This window comes from Falco punctatus, assembly GCF_963210335.1.
Source record: "Falco punctatus genome assembly, chromosome: 2".
NCBI lineage: Eukaryota > Metazoa > Chordata > Aves > Falconiformes > Falconidae > Falco > Falco punctatus.
The window spans coordinates 14827395-14843549 of NC_137581.1; the positions used below are offsets into that span (position 1 = coordinate 14827395).

Sequence of the window (16155 nt, forward strand, 5' to 3'; positions counted from 1 at the left end):
ACAGTAAATAAACTCAAGACATTAGTCATTTTAGGAGCGCCATTAGAGGCACTAAGATAAAAAATTACACAACTCCAATGGAAGAATTAAAATTTGGGGGTTTACAAGATATGATAACCAAATTCACTCTGATGATGATACTTTCAATTTCTTTTAAAGAATTTCATCAGCTGCTCATATGTGCTTTTAAAGCCATGATGGTGGTGTCAGTTTTTAAAGAACTGGGTAGTACTGCTTCTAGCATTTTGCAGTATAAAGGGTGTTTAAGGATGATTACTTTAAAATTTCTGAAAATTGGCTGCCTGTTAAAGCATATAAGAATAGATCTACAATTACTAAAACATTATAAATCACTACTGACCTGAGAAATAGTAGAGACATATTATTTATGTCCTAAGATTTTACCTGGATTCTGAAATATGTCAGGTTTCCTGGTATCTGATTTTGATTTGTATATTCAAAAAATACAAATGTTTACAAGATAATTCCTGTTTTATCTCTTAGATGATCTGTACATTGAAGTTTTGACTAATCTGAAGAAGGCATAGTGTTTAAACAGCTTTTTATTCCAATATTATTTTTCTTATCAGCTTACACTCTGCTTGAGTTTACCAGCTTGACTGTGGAATTCTGTGAAATGAAAGCAAATTTTCTTTACCACAGAGTGCTGTGTTTGTTATTTCTGTTCTGATTTATCAGACTCATGTCTTCTGCAGCAACTTATTACTGTGGGGAAAACTTCAATAACTTGGACGTTTTGTTTTGTTGTTTGGTTTTTTTTTTTTCCTTTTCACTCACAGTGCCAAAGACACCTCCAGCTAATGTAAGTGGCAGAAGTGGAAGGCGACATGAATTAGTAATAGCATGGGAGGTAAGGGACTTTTCTGATTTCATGTTTACTTCTTTGAGGGCAAAATAAAGAGTACTGTACTGGGGTTTCCTTACAGCAAACCTTGGCAAGACATGAAAACAAAGTACTGTTCTTTAAAGATGTGTTAAACTTTCAAAGTGATGTGCATTTTCACGTGGTTTGAGCAGAGGGCATTATGGTAACAGCTCCAAAGTTGTGCTAATTCATTAAGTCTTCCTCCTGATCTACTGCTTGGGTTGACTTAACTTTTCTGGATCTTATCTAAATGCTAAACCAGGTGAAATAATAGTTAAGGGAACAGAAGGAGAAGCTTATAACTTTTTTATTATTATTTAAATTAAGAAGCAATTATTTTTATGTATTTCATAAAAATATAAAACTAAAGACCTGAAATCAACCTGTATTTGAGAAGATATTTGTGATGCAAGATGCAACACAGCTGTGTGACCATGCCAGTGGGCAATTGGATGAGTGGGAGTTACCTTCTCTGCTAACCATAAATAACACAGTAGAACAGAGACTTTTCTTGAGGGATTTTCAAAACTTCTAGATTCATTATGAAGAGTTTCAAATTCAGAAAATATATACACACACAACACCAAGAAAAATGACATCAAGACATGGGGGTTTAATGAAAGAAGTTTTAGTTTAGTCAACTTGAGGAGATATTCAGATGGCAAAAGACACACAGAATTCTGACTAACTGCTTAAAATGGCAAATTTTAGGACATCTAAATAGGCTGTCTTCTGTTGGCACATCTGCCTTCTCCGACACCAGCTACCTGAGGCAGTTGAGACAGATCTGATTTCAATTTGCTTTATAGTCTATTACTATGAACAGCAGCACCTCTCCTATTGGGAGAGAACTTGCTGAATCCCAAACAAAACCATCAGGTGGCTAGATCTGTATCTGATGTAAACTGGCTTAATCGCAGTCCTTAATATCATATATTAGTATGTAGTACTCATATTAACTGTCTTTATATTGCTCCCCAGATGATTTGAATGGGAGACTACTGAAGTGTGTTATATCTCCCTCTTTGTCAAGGGTTGAATTTTCCTTCCAAAAGAAACCATAGACCCATGAGTGTCCCATCCTGCAATACAGATAAAACACACAGTCATGAATTAGCAATTCCTACAACACAACTTTCAGGATACACCGACTTTTTACCACAAAAGCCAGGTGATGCTTTTTCTCTTCTAGCTAAGGACTGCAAACTGCCAATAAGGCAGGAGGTGTCAAACCTTCCCCTTTGTTTCTGATTAGCTCCTTGTTTCCATGAATATCTAATGCTGTTCTTCCTAGTGTTAATACTTTCAGCGTACTTTTGTTTCACAAACTTCTTAAACTTCATAAAGTCACTAATCAAATTAAGATTACAAAAACATCATAGCATTTCATCTGTGTAGAATATAAATTGTGAAGTGGGCATATTTACATTTTTTAATTTAAAGATTTTTTTGATTGAAAATTGTTTGAAAAATATTGTTTGAAAGATTGCTACCATTTCCAATTACAGTCACTGTCTCTTCAAGAAATGGTAAAAAGATAGAACAAAACACAAAAACATGCAATTAAAAGTAAGTGTTGGAATTTCTGCTGAAGAACTTATCCTATTGCAATGGATAACACTTGAACTCACTGCAGATTTCTGTGGTCTGTGGTGTAGCCACTGCATTTCCATAAGGCACAACCACAGTGTAAATTAGCATAGCTCCAGCACAGTTGGTCTGTGCTTTTGCACGATCCAAAAAAGTTGTATTGGACTTACACAGGCAATAGGAATTCGACAAAGTACTTTGAAGTCTGAAGAGGTACTGGGATGGTATATGGGTCTCTGGGAATTCAGCAAAAGACTAACCTACCTAGGCTCCTGGATTATACTCAGCAGGTTCAACAAAATTTTATTCACACAGCTTTAATCACAGACTGTGCATTTAGCATTTGCAGTGAAATTCAAGGCTTCTGCTACTTCTCTTATATTTCTGGCTTTTTTTATAGTGACTGTCTACTGCCAGCTCCATAAGTATTGCAAAGAGATGCCAGGCTTCTCCTTTCCAACTCAAATCAATAGTTGACAAAGTCTGTCTTGTTTTTTCCTCCTCTGCCTCTAGAGTCATGATTATTTTTTTTTTCCCTTGGATGCACAGTGCACAGCTTCAGAAAGATGGGCAGAGAAGGTGTCTGTGGGTGGGGTGCCTGGTGGTGAGACAGTCACTTGCAGTGTGGAGGAGAGAGGCTTCGGTGTCCCCTGTGCCCCTGCTCTGATTCAGATGTTCATTAGCTGCAGATCTAGGGTGGGCATGTGAGGCGAGGGAGTTTAGACACCCTTTTATGACATTTTGCATAGGCCTAATATGCTCACAGCCATTAAATATAACCTCATTCCTCATCTAGTCCATTGACTTTACAAGAAATACAGGCAGTAAATTAGCATGAAAAATTCCATTCCTTCAGCTGGACATGTAAGATTTAGCTTTTGCTCAGCCTCTAAACACCTAAACCCCTTTGCTAACTGCCTGCTTGTGGCAGATGTGTCCCAATATAAGAGGCTAATTTCACAGATCCTCTGAGAAAAGAAAAGCAAATGAGATATTTTTTTTTTTTCCCACAAAGACTCAGTTTGACAGTTAGAACAACTAGATTTATTACATTATAACCTAAGTCTCAAATTGATTACTAGACTTAAATCCCTAAGTCTTGACACCCTGTTTGGATAGAAATTAGACAGGTTAGCACCTGAAACCCAAGAGTCCCACTGTAGTTCAGTGTCACTCACATCGCATTTTAGGAACCTTTAACAATATGTTGCTCTATATTTTAACATGGTCACTGGAAGCGGTTATTCCATTGATAGACCACTGGTTAAAGCGTTAAACACAACGAGGGAGATATGGAAGAAAAAATCTTTTGGAAACCGAGACCTCATTCCTAGGACAGTGGCCTAACTATGGTTCATTAGATGAGGAAACCCTTACAAGGTTCCTCTTCAGAAGCAATTGTCCCTAGGCATGATAAGTAAAATCTCAAGGCATCACCCTCACACAAGCAGCCAGATAGATCATGGTCAGCCACTGACTGACTGCTTTCTAAATTAGTAAAACTATGTCTAATCATTACCTGAACCTTACTTTTTAGCCAGTGTCAGAAGAGTTTCAGAATGGAGAAGGATTTGGATATATTGTAGCCTTCAGACCCAATGGAACACGTGGCTGGAAGGAAAAAATGGTGACATCTTCAGATGCCTCAAAATTCATCTACAGAGATGAAAGTGTGCCACCACTGACTCCCTTTGAGGTGAAAGTTGGTGTTTACAACAACAAAGGAGATGGTCCCTTCAGCCCTATAGTGGTCATCTGCTCAGCTGAAGGAGGTCAGTTCAACATGAAGTTAACTTATATGTTATGAACTATATTAAGCTGTTTTTATATAATATGTCCTTTTATATCATGCTTTTTTCAATATAAAATATCAAAATTCTTTGCAGAAGTGCCAAGTAACATGAAACATGTTTTTCAGAGAAAGAGATGAACTAACTTGCCAAGGTTACTCAAAAAACAAGTGGCAAAGTTCAGGAATACATTTCAAACCACATCAGTCCTATCAAAAACAAAACAGAAAAAAATGTCTCTTTTAATGAAGATTCGTGCCTAATATGAAATCTGTAATCTTAACTTTAGGCTGGGCTGCTGTAACAACGAGCAAAGAAAGGCAGATATTTTCTAATGTTTCTGAAGTTCATGCTACTTTCTTGATGGGTTAATCAACAGCTCAAAGACTGAATAAAATCACTTGTGAATGTCCATTTCCTGGCTAATGGATACTAAAAGTACACAGAATGCAATTTTGTTCTTATTTTTGTTAATTTTTCTATTATTTTCTCTCTTTTTTAGTTCATTAGTATAAAGGTTTTGAATTTATTTTAATGTCAAAATATTCAGTGTGAATTATAGCAATAGTTCAGAAGAGCAAATCAAAAATATTTCTCGCGAAATTCTATGTCCATTTGATATAACGATCAACAGTGTTTTGTGGGGGAAAAAAACCAAAAAAACACTAATGTGTACTAGTGAAAGAAGTCCTGTATTGAAAGGAACTAGCGTATGGAAATTTCCATGCACACAAAAGGTAAATAAGTGTTATCCACAGGAATATTTTGAGCAGCTCCATTATTTGAAGTCATATACTTCAGTTCTTCTTTACTGCACTTTGAGTTATTCCACTGTCTCCTGTTAAAAGGATAAAATAAGTACAGTCCTAATGCAGATTGGGGGAATTTTATACTATGTCTACAAAACTGTAGTGTGAAGATAATGGTATTTTATGTGAAGCTGGAAAATGTTAAATATTATTCCATATTAGCCCACAATAAATACATAGTTTTGGAGCCATGGTGTAGCAGAGATTATCTACTACTATTCTTTCACAGTAATTATAGAGGTTGGAAATGCTGGTTTTGTTAAAAGCAGTTCCAGTAATTTGTTTGTGTTACACTGTTTGGATCAGCATTACCAAATGTAAAAATTGTCCAGTACAACTTAGAAATTTTACAGTTGACTTCCCTGTTCCTCAATGGAAAATGATACTGTGAGATGGATGGTGATTTGTTTATTATTTAACAATTTCATACTCTAATCAGAAAGTTCAATACAAATAGAGTTTTGCAAGGGAAGGGAGGTCAAACCTTGATGGATTTTTTTATTTTTAAATAGCAAAAGCTATTTTAACAAAAGCTGCATGATGAATTATAAGTAGTCCTTTGCTTGTTATTTGGACAATACTGGAAATGGAATAATCAGTTACATACAAATTGATTTTTCTAACATTTCTTTTAAAATATGAACTTTACAAGTTACCTTAATAGAACTATTAAAATTGACTTTTTCTCTGTGCTCCCAGAGACTGTCTCTAGAAAACAACTTTTCTGGTTACAATTCAGTTACCTGAAAGTACCTACCCATCATAGCTTTGCTAATTCAGTCTCTGTATGTGTCTGTACGTTAGACTTTCCTTTGGTGAGAGGAATTCTGTGGGGCTAAATACTTTATAAGACTTACATTTGAGGAAAAAATATGAGATGCTGTGACAATACAGTGAAAAATTAATTTATAAAAAGCTTTTCTCCAGAATAACCCTAGGTGCTCTACTGAAAATTTAAAGGAATAACAAAACAGTTTAATACAGCTAAGTTCTGGGCAATATGGGAACTGAGGACAATAGACACTTCAGCTTGCTATGAAAAAAGGGAGATCTGTTTTTGTGGACTATCACATTTAAAAAGCTAAACAACTGGAGGCACATTTTCTCAAGGATTTTTATCAAAGAGGAGATATTAAATAAAGATTGACAGTACAATATATTATGGTCCTAGGGGTGATCCACTAAACCCTTAGCTTAATCGCTTTTCATCACACACTCAATTCACTGCTCTGCAAACATTTACAATAAAGGTCTAGGATAAATTTATTAAAAGTGAAGGAAACTTTATGTTACATATTAAAAGGTTTCTCACATCTACAGATGAATCTACAGTTGTTTACTGGGACAACAAATTTTTCTAAGAAAGTCTAAACCCTGTTACCTCTGCTAAGCACCCAGGAAAAAAAATGAGTTTTCATAGGACAGGTTCTGGACAAGGAATTTCTCTCTTTCTTTTCTACATGAGTATGACTGCACATTGTGTACTCTCTGATCTGCATTCTGAGTCCCTTTGTGGTGACTCTGAGTTATGCCTAGGCAAACAGCTGGGCAGGTGGCTCTGAGTAAAATGTTCCCCTCTGTGAACACAACTGACTGCTCCCTTATTACATGAAGTGTCTCTGACTGAGGCAAAAGGCTTAAAAACCACCTTCTGAGTAAAGAATCTCAGAAAACACAAGCAAAACGCCAAGTGCTTGTTCATAACTAGGGGGGCTAATATTTTTATTTCATTCCCTAAGTCAGATATTTGGAAGATAATGATACCAATGTTTACTGAGGGATCAGTGATGGTGATAACCGAAAGTTGAAGAGGAGAAAAGGCCTGACCGGTTATAGATATTTTAAGACATTTCTTCTTCATTGGCCTTTTGACTTCATGGGAAATATCACCAGGATACAGATAAAGACATACTCCAAGAGCTAAAGATGCAGATGAATGTAGTAGAAGAACAGAGAACAGAATGTAGAAGCAGATAAAAAGATTGTACAAAACCAGCTGAATAGCACAGGAGGAAAAAACGCAGATGTGACCCTCTGGAAAGATGGCTTAGTGCAGCAGAAATATTTGAAGGAGTCTTTCCTGGAGACCTTAGGAAAGGAAGAAAGCAAACCATGAAGGAGAGAAGAAAAGAGAGGTCAGATGTTTTAGTGAAGTAAAAGATATGATGAGAGTCAGGGACCGGTTCTGAAGAGGGAATGAGGATGATACACAGAAGATGCAGGACAGAAAAAAGATTCACGATTATTTTCAGCCAGAAGGCAGAACAGAAGGGCACAGTAGACATGTTCCAGCACCAGGGAAAGACCAGCCTGAATCTTTCATAAAGGAACTCTTTAATAAGAGAAAGAGACACCAGAGCACATGGAGAGCACAGCAAGTTAGGCTGCCTGCCAGAAGAAAGGTTGCAAAGTGCAGGCCTGAGGCTGAAAAAGAGCATGAACAGAGCAGGGACAAATCTTCTGACTGTGCATTCTTCCAGGAAAATAGTGGTATCAGACTCACGCTAGAACATATCAAAACAAAGCACTGAACTTCAGCGCAGGCACAGATTACTTTGATCCGTAGAGAATAAAAATTGTAAAGCCACAACATATTGAAAATAATGAACAAAAGCAGTGTTAACCACCATTTGTTTTAACATTTATATATTCTTTGGAGGGTTTTTTTGATGACTACTTTCCACTTAAATACTGAGGGGTTACAAATGCCAAGACTACTAATACAAGCCTTCAGTATCAGGGAAATCACGTGCAATCTCTATGGGTGGTTTTGATTCACTGAAAGAGGAACACTGGGAAAATCAGAAATACAGGAATGGAGAAGGAAATATGACAGTGTACAGGTATGACTGCAAGAAGATGGAAAAGGCTGTCCTGATAAAAGAAATGGCCAAGTAGGCTTGATGTAGCAAGCATGATTAGACCAACTATGAGCTACATAAGAAAGACAAAATAAAAGTAAAAATGGTTGGATGTCATAACATACTGATGATATGATAACATGTCAGGAAATACAAAACCAGTTTGGATAAAACATAATACCCTTGGGTTCTTGTCATTTTGGAAAAGGGCAAATAATGAAACCGGGGGTAGAACTAGAGGTCAGCTGCTGATTGCCCTGACTAATTTTGCTGCTGAGAAACACCTTACCAATTTTAGATAAATTTACAGCACACTGTAAATTATGAGACAATTTAGCTGTTCAGAGTAGTTCGGACAGTAAACATGACTAATGACCTTGTGTTCCAGCTGTGATCGTTAGCAGATTATTTATCCAGTACTGACTGAGAAGAAATAATGGTACTATAGTTTTGTTTTGATGAATAATTAAGACACAATAGAAAAACTGATCATAACAAATAACAGTGGAACAAGTCATCATTAAATAGCAGGAAATTATTTAATAAGCTGGAATTAACAGTTGAAACTAGAAATGAATGTTTTGGAAGGTGTATGAGCCAAAGGTGTAAAATAAATTTAGACTGCAAGAGATGGTACATTTCTAAGGCAGTATGTTACCTCTGAGGATCTAGAGATGTACTTACTAAAAGATATTCAGAATAAGTTAAAAGCATACATAATAAAATCAAAATAATTTAAAGGCTAAGAATAATACAAGTACTGCCAAAAATTAAGGTGAAAAAAGATAGGAAAGTATATAAAGCAGGAAAAAATGTAAAATAAATAAGGTGTTGGTATTAAAGATAATCAAGGAATGGATCAACAATAATTAAATATGTCATAATTTATTTTGAATAAATAGGATGACATAGGGTACCTAAATGAATGTGAAAGTCTGCTAATTTTTACATCTGTAGTGAAAGCTTCTGGTATTGTCAAGTGCTCAGAAATACAACCCTTTCCAATTTAAGCAATGCATAATTTGCTATTCAAATGTACCATAAATGAGATTTAACCTGGTCTTCTATTCATGACTACCATGGATGGTGAGACCTCAAGGACATGGGACAAGATCTTTTCCATTCCAAAATATTGAAAACAAAAAACAGTTGGTGAAAATAAATTTTGGTTAATCTATCAAAAAGAAAATGCAAATATTTGTATATACGTGCAGAAAAAAATTCTGCATTTACCACCAGTCTTGTGAAAGTCTTGAAAGGCTACTGATAGAGCTTCTTAAGGATCATATATATCTAATATTCATAATGTTAATAGAAGAGCTGCTTATGATATTGCTGTTATTACAACTTCTGGATGCATTGTCAATACAAAGAAGGATCTGAATAATGCAAAAGAAAAATGTAATTTAGAGGACTGGAGACACACAAGTGTTATATCAGTCATATAAGGAGAAGTAACAAGCCAATGCATTACAAAATGGGAACCTAGTAGCTAGAACCTACAGACAAGACAGACTCTAATTTCTATCAGGGCATCATTCTGTCATTCTGGTAAAACTGCCACAAAGCTTTGCTAAAAACTTATCTACGGTTCTGGTTGCTCATGCTCCACAAAGAACTGAGAGTAGTATAGGTTCAAAGAACTAGCAGGGTCATCAGGAAATCAGTAGAAACTAGAAAAGGTTGTTTCTTTTGTCCCAGTAAAAAAAGGCTAAGTTTGAATAAGATACTCTCTGTAAATCAGGGAAATTATTAGAGATGGTAAAGAGCTTGTAAAGGTAAAGGACAATGATGCTACATCTTTTTTTTTTTTTTTTTTTTTTTTGGGGGGGGGGGGGGATGTTGTTTGGGTTTGGGGTTTTTTTGTTTTTTTAGCAAATAAAACAAGCCAGCCATTGTTTACCCTTGAAGTCAACTGGCCAAAAAAATTCACATCTGCACACTCGAACATTGTCACTCTTCAGACTGTGGCTGCATCCATACACCTGCTAGGAACCATCCCTGGCCATGCACCAGCATATTCCTGGGTGTATTTTGGGGCAGCACTAATTGTCCAAGTCAACACTTGACCACAGATACTGCTAACGGTTTAATGCTATGCATAACTGTATGTCCATGCTCAGGCTGGTGCCTTGTCTGCCTGTCCCTGTTCAGTTTGCAGGTGTAGACACAGCCTATCAGCACAAGAATAAATATGAATTAGAATACACACAGTATAGAAATAGGTGCAGATATAAAAGGAAATAGAAATAAACACCTGGGAGAAAGAGGGAGGCCAACAGGTTTCAAAATTAATTAGATCTTTTATAAAGGTTTCTTTGTTATTTTTTTTAATGATTGCCACAATGGGTGATACAGAATCAGGTGGTTTTTTTTAATTTCAGTATCTACCTTCTCCTTCAGGCACCTGGCAAAATTAACCTCACAAATATTGAAAGTTCTATAATTTTGATAAACAGTGTCTAGATGTCTAGATATGAAAAAGTGAGCCTTGAGCAGTACAAAGTAGAGCCTGCAAATTCAGTCTTGCTGTTTCAAACCTCTGGAGGGACCCCGATGCACTTCTGTAATACATACAAGATGCAATGATACTGCACAAAGTTTTTGTTCCTGCTTTGTATGGACTTGTACTAATGCATTGAACCAATGGAGAGCCAAAGCTCTCCATAATCTGAAAGGCAAAGGGCCATGTAACAGCCTTTGCAATTTTATTTCTTCGTAACTTTAAGAAGTTTTGCATCAGGCCAGCTAGTAGATGATGTGATATTAAACAAGGGACTGCAAAGTGGAGAATTGTTCTAGTTAGGCCCATCTCCTCTTGCTTTTCACTCTAAGCCCTTATTAAACAAACAGATATATTGCCCTTTCCTTTTCCTTTAGAGGAAAGAATATGCAATTACACACTTTTAAATACAGCCCCCATGTCTTTAATTAAAATCTCACATTCATGAAGTGAGGTCCTGTGGCTCATTTCATAGCTAAAGCTGAGCTACTTGGGGTTTAGGTGAACATGAAAATTAATAAATCAGCATATTAGCTGTAAACGACAGTGGATTATTTCCTGTTTCTGCCAGCTGATCCATCTGGAAACATCCTGTAAAAGTTCAGCTAGAGCTGTGCCCACTGATTTTTTTTAAAGCACGAAATTACAGCCCTAACATGTAAGAGTTTATTAAGTATTCTATTGATTAATGTCACTAGCCCCCATGGGAGATCAGATGTGCAATCAAAATAATAGGCACATCCCCTCCTCACGTGCTGAGGATAACTGTGGCTGCCACATCACTTGGTGGAAATGAAGCATTTATATTCATGAAGATGATAACACATCTCCAAACTTTTAAACCAACAAAGTTTGTGTTTTATCAGTCTATTTTATCCAACGTCTACTCACGTGCCAAGGTGAGGGAGCCATGTGTAGCTAACATGTTGGTAAAGCCTCCATGGAACAAGGCTGCTCCTTATTCCCACGTGACAGTCCACTGTGTAATAAATCTGGGTTATTCCATGGAGGAAGGAGAGCCACAGCTAGATGTGTACTGTGAGCAGCTGCACAGGAGAGCAGCATTACAGGAGTAGGCTTCAGAAGTTCTACCTGAGAAGTAAAGGTATCACCACTAAATAAAAGAGGTCCAGGGCAGAGGTCAGCGCTGATTGCTGCTTCACTGCTAGCTCAGTTCCTCACCCTCCTAATTTTTCTCTGTTTTAAAGTTGTCTGCAAAGACAGTAGTCAGAGAGAAGGTGAAAATAGAAAAGACTTGAGGAAAAGTGAGAAGTCTGAGGGCCTGTCCAGGAAACAATCCGTCATCTCATTTTTGGTGTTTTGAAAATCACACATCTTTTCCCTTTCTAGCACAGGATTCTAGAGAAAATGTTATCCTGCAGACAGCCATGCCACCACAGATATGGTAGAGTCCCCAAGCCAGGGACATACATCAAACAGGCTGAGAGGTGAAGCTGAGCATCATGTCATGTGGCATTTCTTGAGAATGGAAACAGTTTGCTGGAGGTCCCTCCTTTAGAAGATCGCCCCTGTGGCTGTTTCCAGCAAGGGAGCAAATGCTACCACTTCCCTTACCCACAGGCTGACACAAGAGGTGTGGATCCTTTGTGATTTCTCTTCTGATAGTTCTCTTTTCTGGATTTTTCCAACATGCATGGGTCTTGGCTGAAGTCCCAAAGCCTCAGCTATGCAGAGCTGCCTGGAGTCATAATGCAATTACCCAGGCTGAGGTTCTTAGCTTCAAATGAAAGCTCAGATTTTGGGTTAGGGAAGTGTGCAAAAATCCTTTCTGGATTCAAAATGAGAAGCAAATGGATATTAATTGATTGTATGAGGAATCCTGGCAGAGGCTCTGTTCCACAGGAGAGCTGAAACAACATAAACATTAATAGGCCTTTGGATTTGTTTTTTAAGCTAGATCATGTGGAAATTTTGAGGATAAATCTTTCAGAAAACCAAATCTGTTTATAGTCATAAATAGGGAGGACACAGTAAGGGCTATTAACTAGCTCTTCTTTCTCTTACTTGCCAGTATCAAAATTCAGGATTCCCTCTCTGAACATTAGATCAGTGCAGTATAATTCCTTGTCCTGCTTTATTATAGCCATCCCAAAGATCTACAAACTGAATATTTTCTTAAAGTGTGATTGCAGCACATGGAAAGACACTTTTTCATGGACATTGCACGCAGCCTTTTGAGAACTTGCTGTGCTGCATCTTTAATTCAATCAGGGAATATTAAATGGATCATTAAAGATGTTGACTTTTTTTTTTTTTTTCAAGCAGTATGACCTCAGGCAGACACCTATAGGTTTAACATAATGCCAAGATATTAAGAAAAGAATATGATTATAACATCATTGACCATTATAGAAAAACCTAATGAACCTGTCAAACTTACCATTAATTTTAGACACACAGAATAAAGCATGACATTGGAGTGAACCACAGACTGTATTATATCACCAGAAGTTATATGAACCTCATCTTATACAAATCAATAAAAAATGCTATTTAGTCTCCATAAACTTTCAGATAGTCATAATATACATTATTCCTAAATATATGATTTCCATTCTTTTGCTGAACACTTATATTCTCAATGTCTAATATCAGTGAAACTGTAGTGAATAATTTCTGGATAAGTAAGAAATATATTTTCTTCACATAAAAAAAAATCCAAACCTATTTCTATTCCATTTGTTGAAACCAATTTTAAAAAATATCAGAATATATTCTGTGTTTCTATTCTGAGCAATACATAAACCACCACTAGTGAATGCTATGAAGAGGAAAAGATTTCTAAATTTATAGAAAGTGTAAAGGCTGCCAACCAACATTTTGTGTACATCTCAAATTATTTATCCCACTGCAGTCTTTTCTGACAACAAGGTAATTGCTTCAATAATACAAAAACTAGAAAATAGCTTTTGCCACACAAATCTTAGTAGCACATAAAATAGAAAGCGGAATGTAACTATTGAACAGAAAATCATATTATGAGGAATGTATTTCTTCATAGCACAATTCTTTCAGTATTGTATTCAGAAGACCATTTCACTTATTCCTGAAGATATTTTTTATTATTATTATTATTCGTTACCTGAAAAGTTTCCTACATATGTTATACTTATTAGTAATACTCACTGTTGGCAAACACCATTTTGCCTAACATCAGAAATGCTTCTTTTCTTTAGAAGTAAATAAAAAAGAAGATCAAAAAGAGCTGCAAACATTAAAAATCTGACATCAAAAAGGATGAAAAATTCTTACAAGCCATGTCAGAGAAAAAGTCCAGGGCAGTAGTGCCAGAACAATGCCTCCAATATGATCAGAGAGCGGAGGGTAGCTAATGAGTCAAGACTGATATTAGGCAGCTTACTGAGGAGTCTGATCACCAAGAAAAATGCGTCATTTTAACTCAGGCTGTTTTGTAAGGAAACTCCTTTTCTCTAACCTTGTTGAATGAGTCCCCAAAAAAACATTTTTTAAAAAAAAAACTCTTTGATGTTCCTCACTATAACATAAAAGCCAAGACCTCTGCTTGCCCTTCAAGAGCAAACCAACACATTAGAAATGTAATGAAGAACATTAGGCCAAGGAAGAAATCACAGGCTCTGCGACTGCTGGGAATATGAATTCACATTTTTGCTGAGCAAGTGAACTACATCAGAATGGCAGAGAAATGTTGCTGCTGTGTGCTTCACTGACTGCATTCAAGCCTTGTCTCCACAGCTTGTCTTAAGCAAATTTTCAGTAATATTTAGGTAATAAAGCAAAAGAACCAGAAGATTTCCTTAATTCATATCTCAGTTTGATATGTGACAATTTTTGGACACTCTTCACTCCCAATGCACTCACTGGTGACACAAATTAGTGGTATGCTCAATGGCCTGTCGTGACAGACCTCTATTTTCATTTACCCAGCTTCCCAACAACAGAAACAGTTAGACCTCTGTAAAGTGTTTAATGATATGAAAGTGAAAAGCAAAACATGTCTGTGGCAGCACTGTTGGGCCGGTGCGATATGTAAGGCTTCCTGCAGCCCTAAGCCTCCACTGTGCACCCTGGCCATACCCCAGCAGCCCTGAAGGATGCCCATCCTGGTTGGAGGGCAGGGAAGGTCCTCTGCTCCACATTACCAGGAGGCTAGGACTGCAGAGTGTCCTGTGAATAGCAAAAAGATAGAAATACAGACATAGGGCCAACGGTAACAACACAGGTAATCAGAGGGACGAATCATAGGTCTTCATGCACCCTTTTCTAGTGTGCATCCCAGACCTAAAACAGTAAACACTTCACAGTAGAGAGAAGATGGCATGTCCCAAACACTGGAGCCTGTGACTCCAAGGAAGTAAAAACACAGTCCTAAAATTTTCTTTGATGTAACATTTCACTACAGCTCTGAGTATCACTTCTCTACGCTGCATAACCCTGGAGCAGGACTGACTGAGCACCCTAGCAAGGTATCACTCATCCTGAGCTGACAAAATGGCACTAAAAACCCAGGAAGAGAATGAATGCTCCATTTGCTGCTGAAGTTAGGCTGATCAAGGGCTGTGAAAGGGTGTGTGGAGGGGGGGCATTTACAAACATTACAGGTTTTTTTTAAAAAAAAAAAGTCATAGACGAGAATCTGTCACAGTTTACTGTGCCCATCATCAGCGGTGAGATATTGATGTAACATGACACAAATAAAGAAATGCAACAATAATAATCTCTTCATCTTGTTGAGTTTTTCATGTTCCTTCTAAGTGTCATACCTTCTTGTGGGTATTAAGGTAGAATAAAGGAAGTAAATGACAGTTTCAGATGGACTGGTTTTGATAAATACAAGCTGTTACAGCGGAGGTTTATTGTTTCAATTTTTCTTAATACAGAACCCACTGCTGCTCCCATCGATGTCAAAGCTACAAGTTTGTCTGTATCAGAGATTCTTGTTGCGTGGAAACATATTAAAGAAAGTCTAGGAAGACCACAGGGATTTGAGGTATGAACACAGAATATCATAATGAGAAGTCTTGTTACTTTTGCTAGCATTGCATTCTGTTAACATGTGTGGTAGTGAAACTTCAACAGAAATTATGCTTGGTTTAGCATACATATGACTAGCTGTAGAACAACGGCCGCAGCTATAGCACCGGAATATCTTTTATTTATTTGTGCTTGAAAACTGTTCAACACCAGTTCTGATAACATCTCTTTGACACTTCAAAAAGAGCTGAAAGAAATGCAAGTGACCCAGCATGCCTCTTTCACAGTCTGGGGAAGATTAGGCATTCACCGTTTCCAGCTCTAAGTGACCAGTTCAAACTTGCTATTTACTGAGAACAATCAACAGAAAGATCCTCTGCCATCCATGTGCTGTCATCCCGCAGTGGCCGGGGGACATCTGCTGGGCAGATCATAAAAGGTCAGATGTCAGGAGGGGAAGCAAGAGCCAAACATCCACAAATAAAGCTCTACTCAGAGGCAGCCCTCCCTGACCTGGGAAAAGAGAACTGGCCCTGGCAATTGACCTTCTTGCACTTCTGGATCCAGTTGTAGCTTTGGATCCCGTTTATAATCCACATCTCCAGGAACAGTTCAGATCTAGGACTAAAACCATCCTCGGGGGTCACCACAAACCGTCCTGACCTTGTGTTCAGGCTATGCTAATCCTCATCAAATAGCTCAGCTAGACTCAATTTGCTGATTTTGGGGTGCAGGTTATTCG

The 16155-nt window shown here is 37.3% G+C and overlaps 1 protein-coding gene across 7 annotated transcripts in view; it reads left to right on the top strand.

The window, feature by feature from the left end:
- The window catches only part of CNTN5 (contactin 5), a 968197-nt gene that overhangs the window by 920521 nt on the left and 31521 nt on the right, over positions 1–16155 (top strand). For all 7 annotated transcript variants that reach the window (XM_080376471.1, XM_080376469.1, XM_080376474.1 and 4 more), the window contains 3 exons: positions 801–871; positions 4014–4248; positions 15320–15429. In XM_080376471.1, coding sequence (XP_080232597.1) covers positions 801–871; positions 4014–4248; positions 15320–15429 — 416 coding nt within the window. The remainder of the gene's footprint in view (positions 1–800; positions 872–4013; positions 4249–15319; positions 15430–16155) is intronic.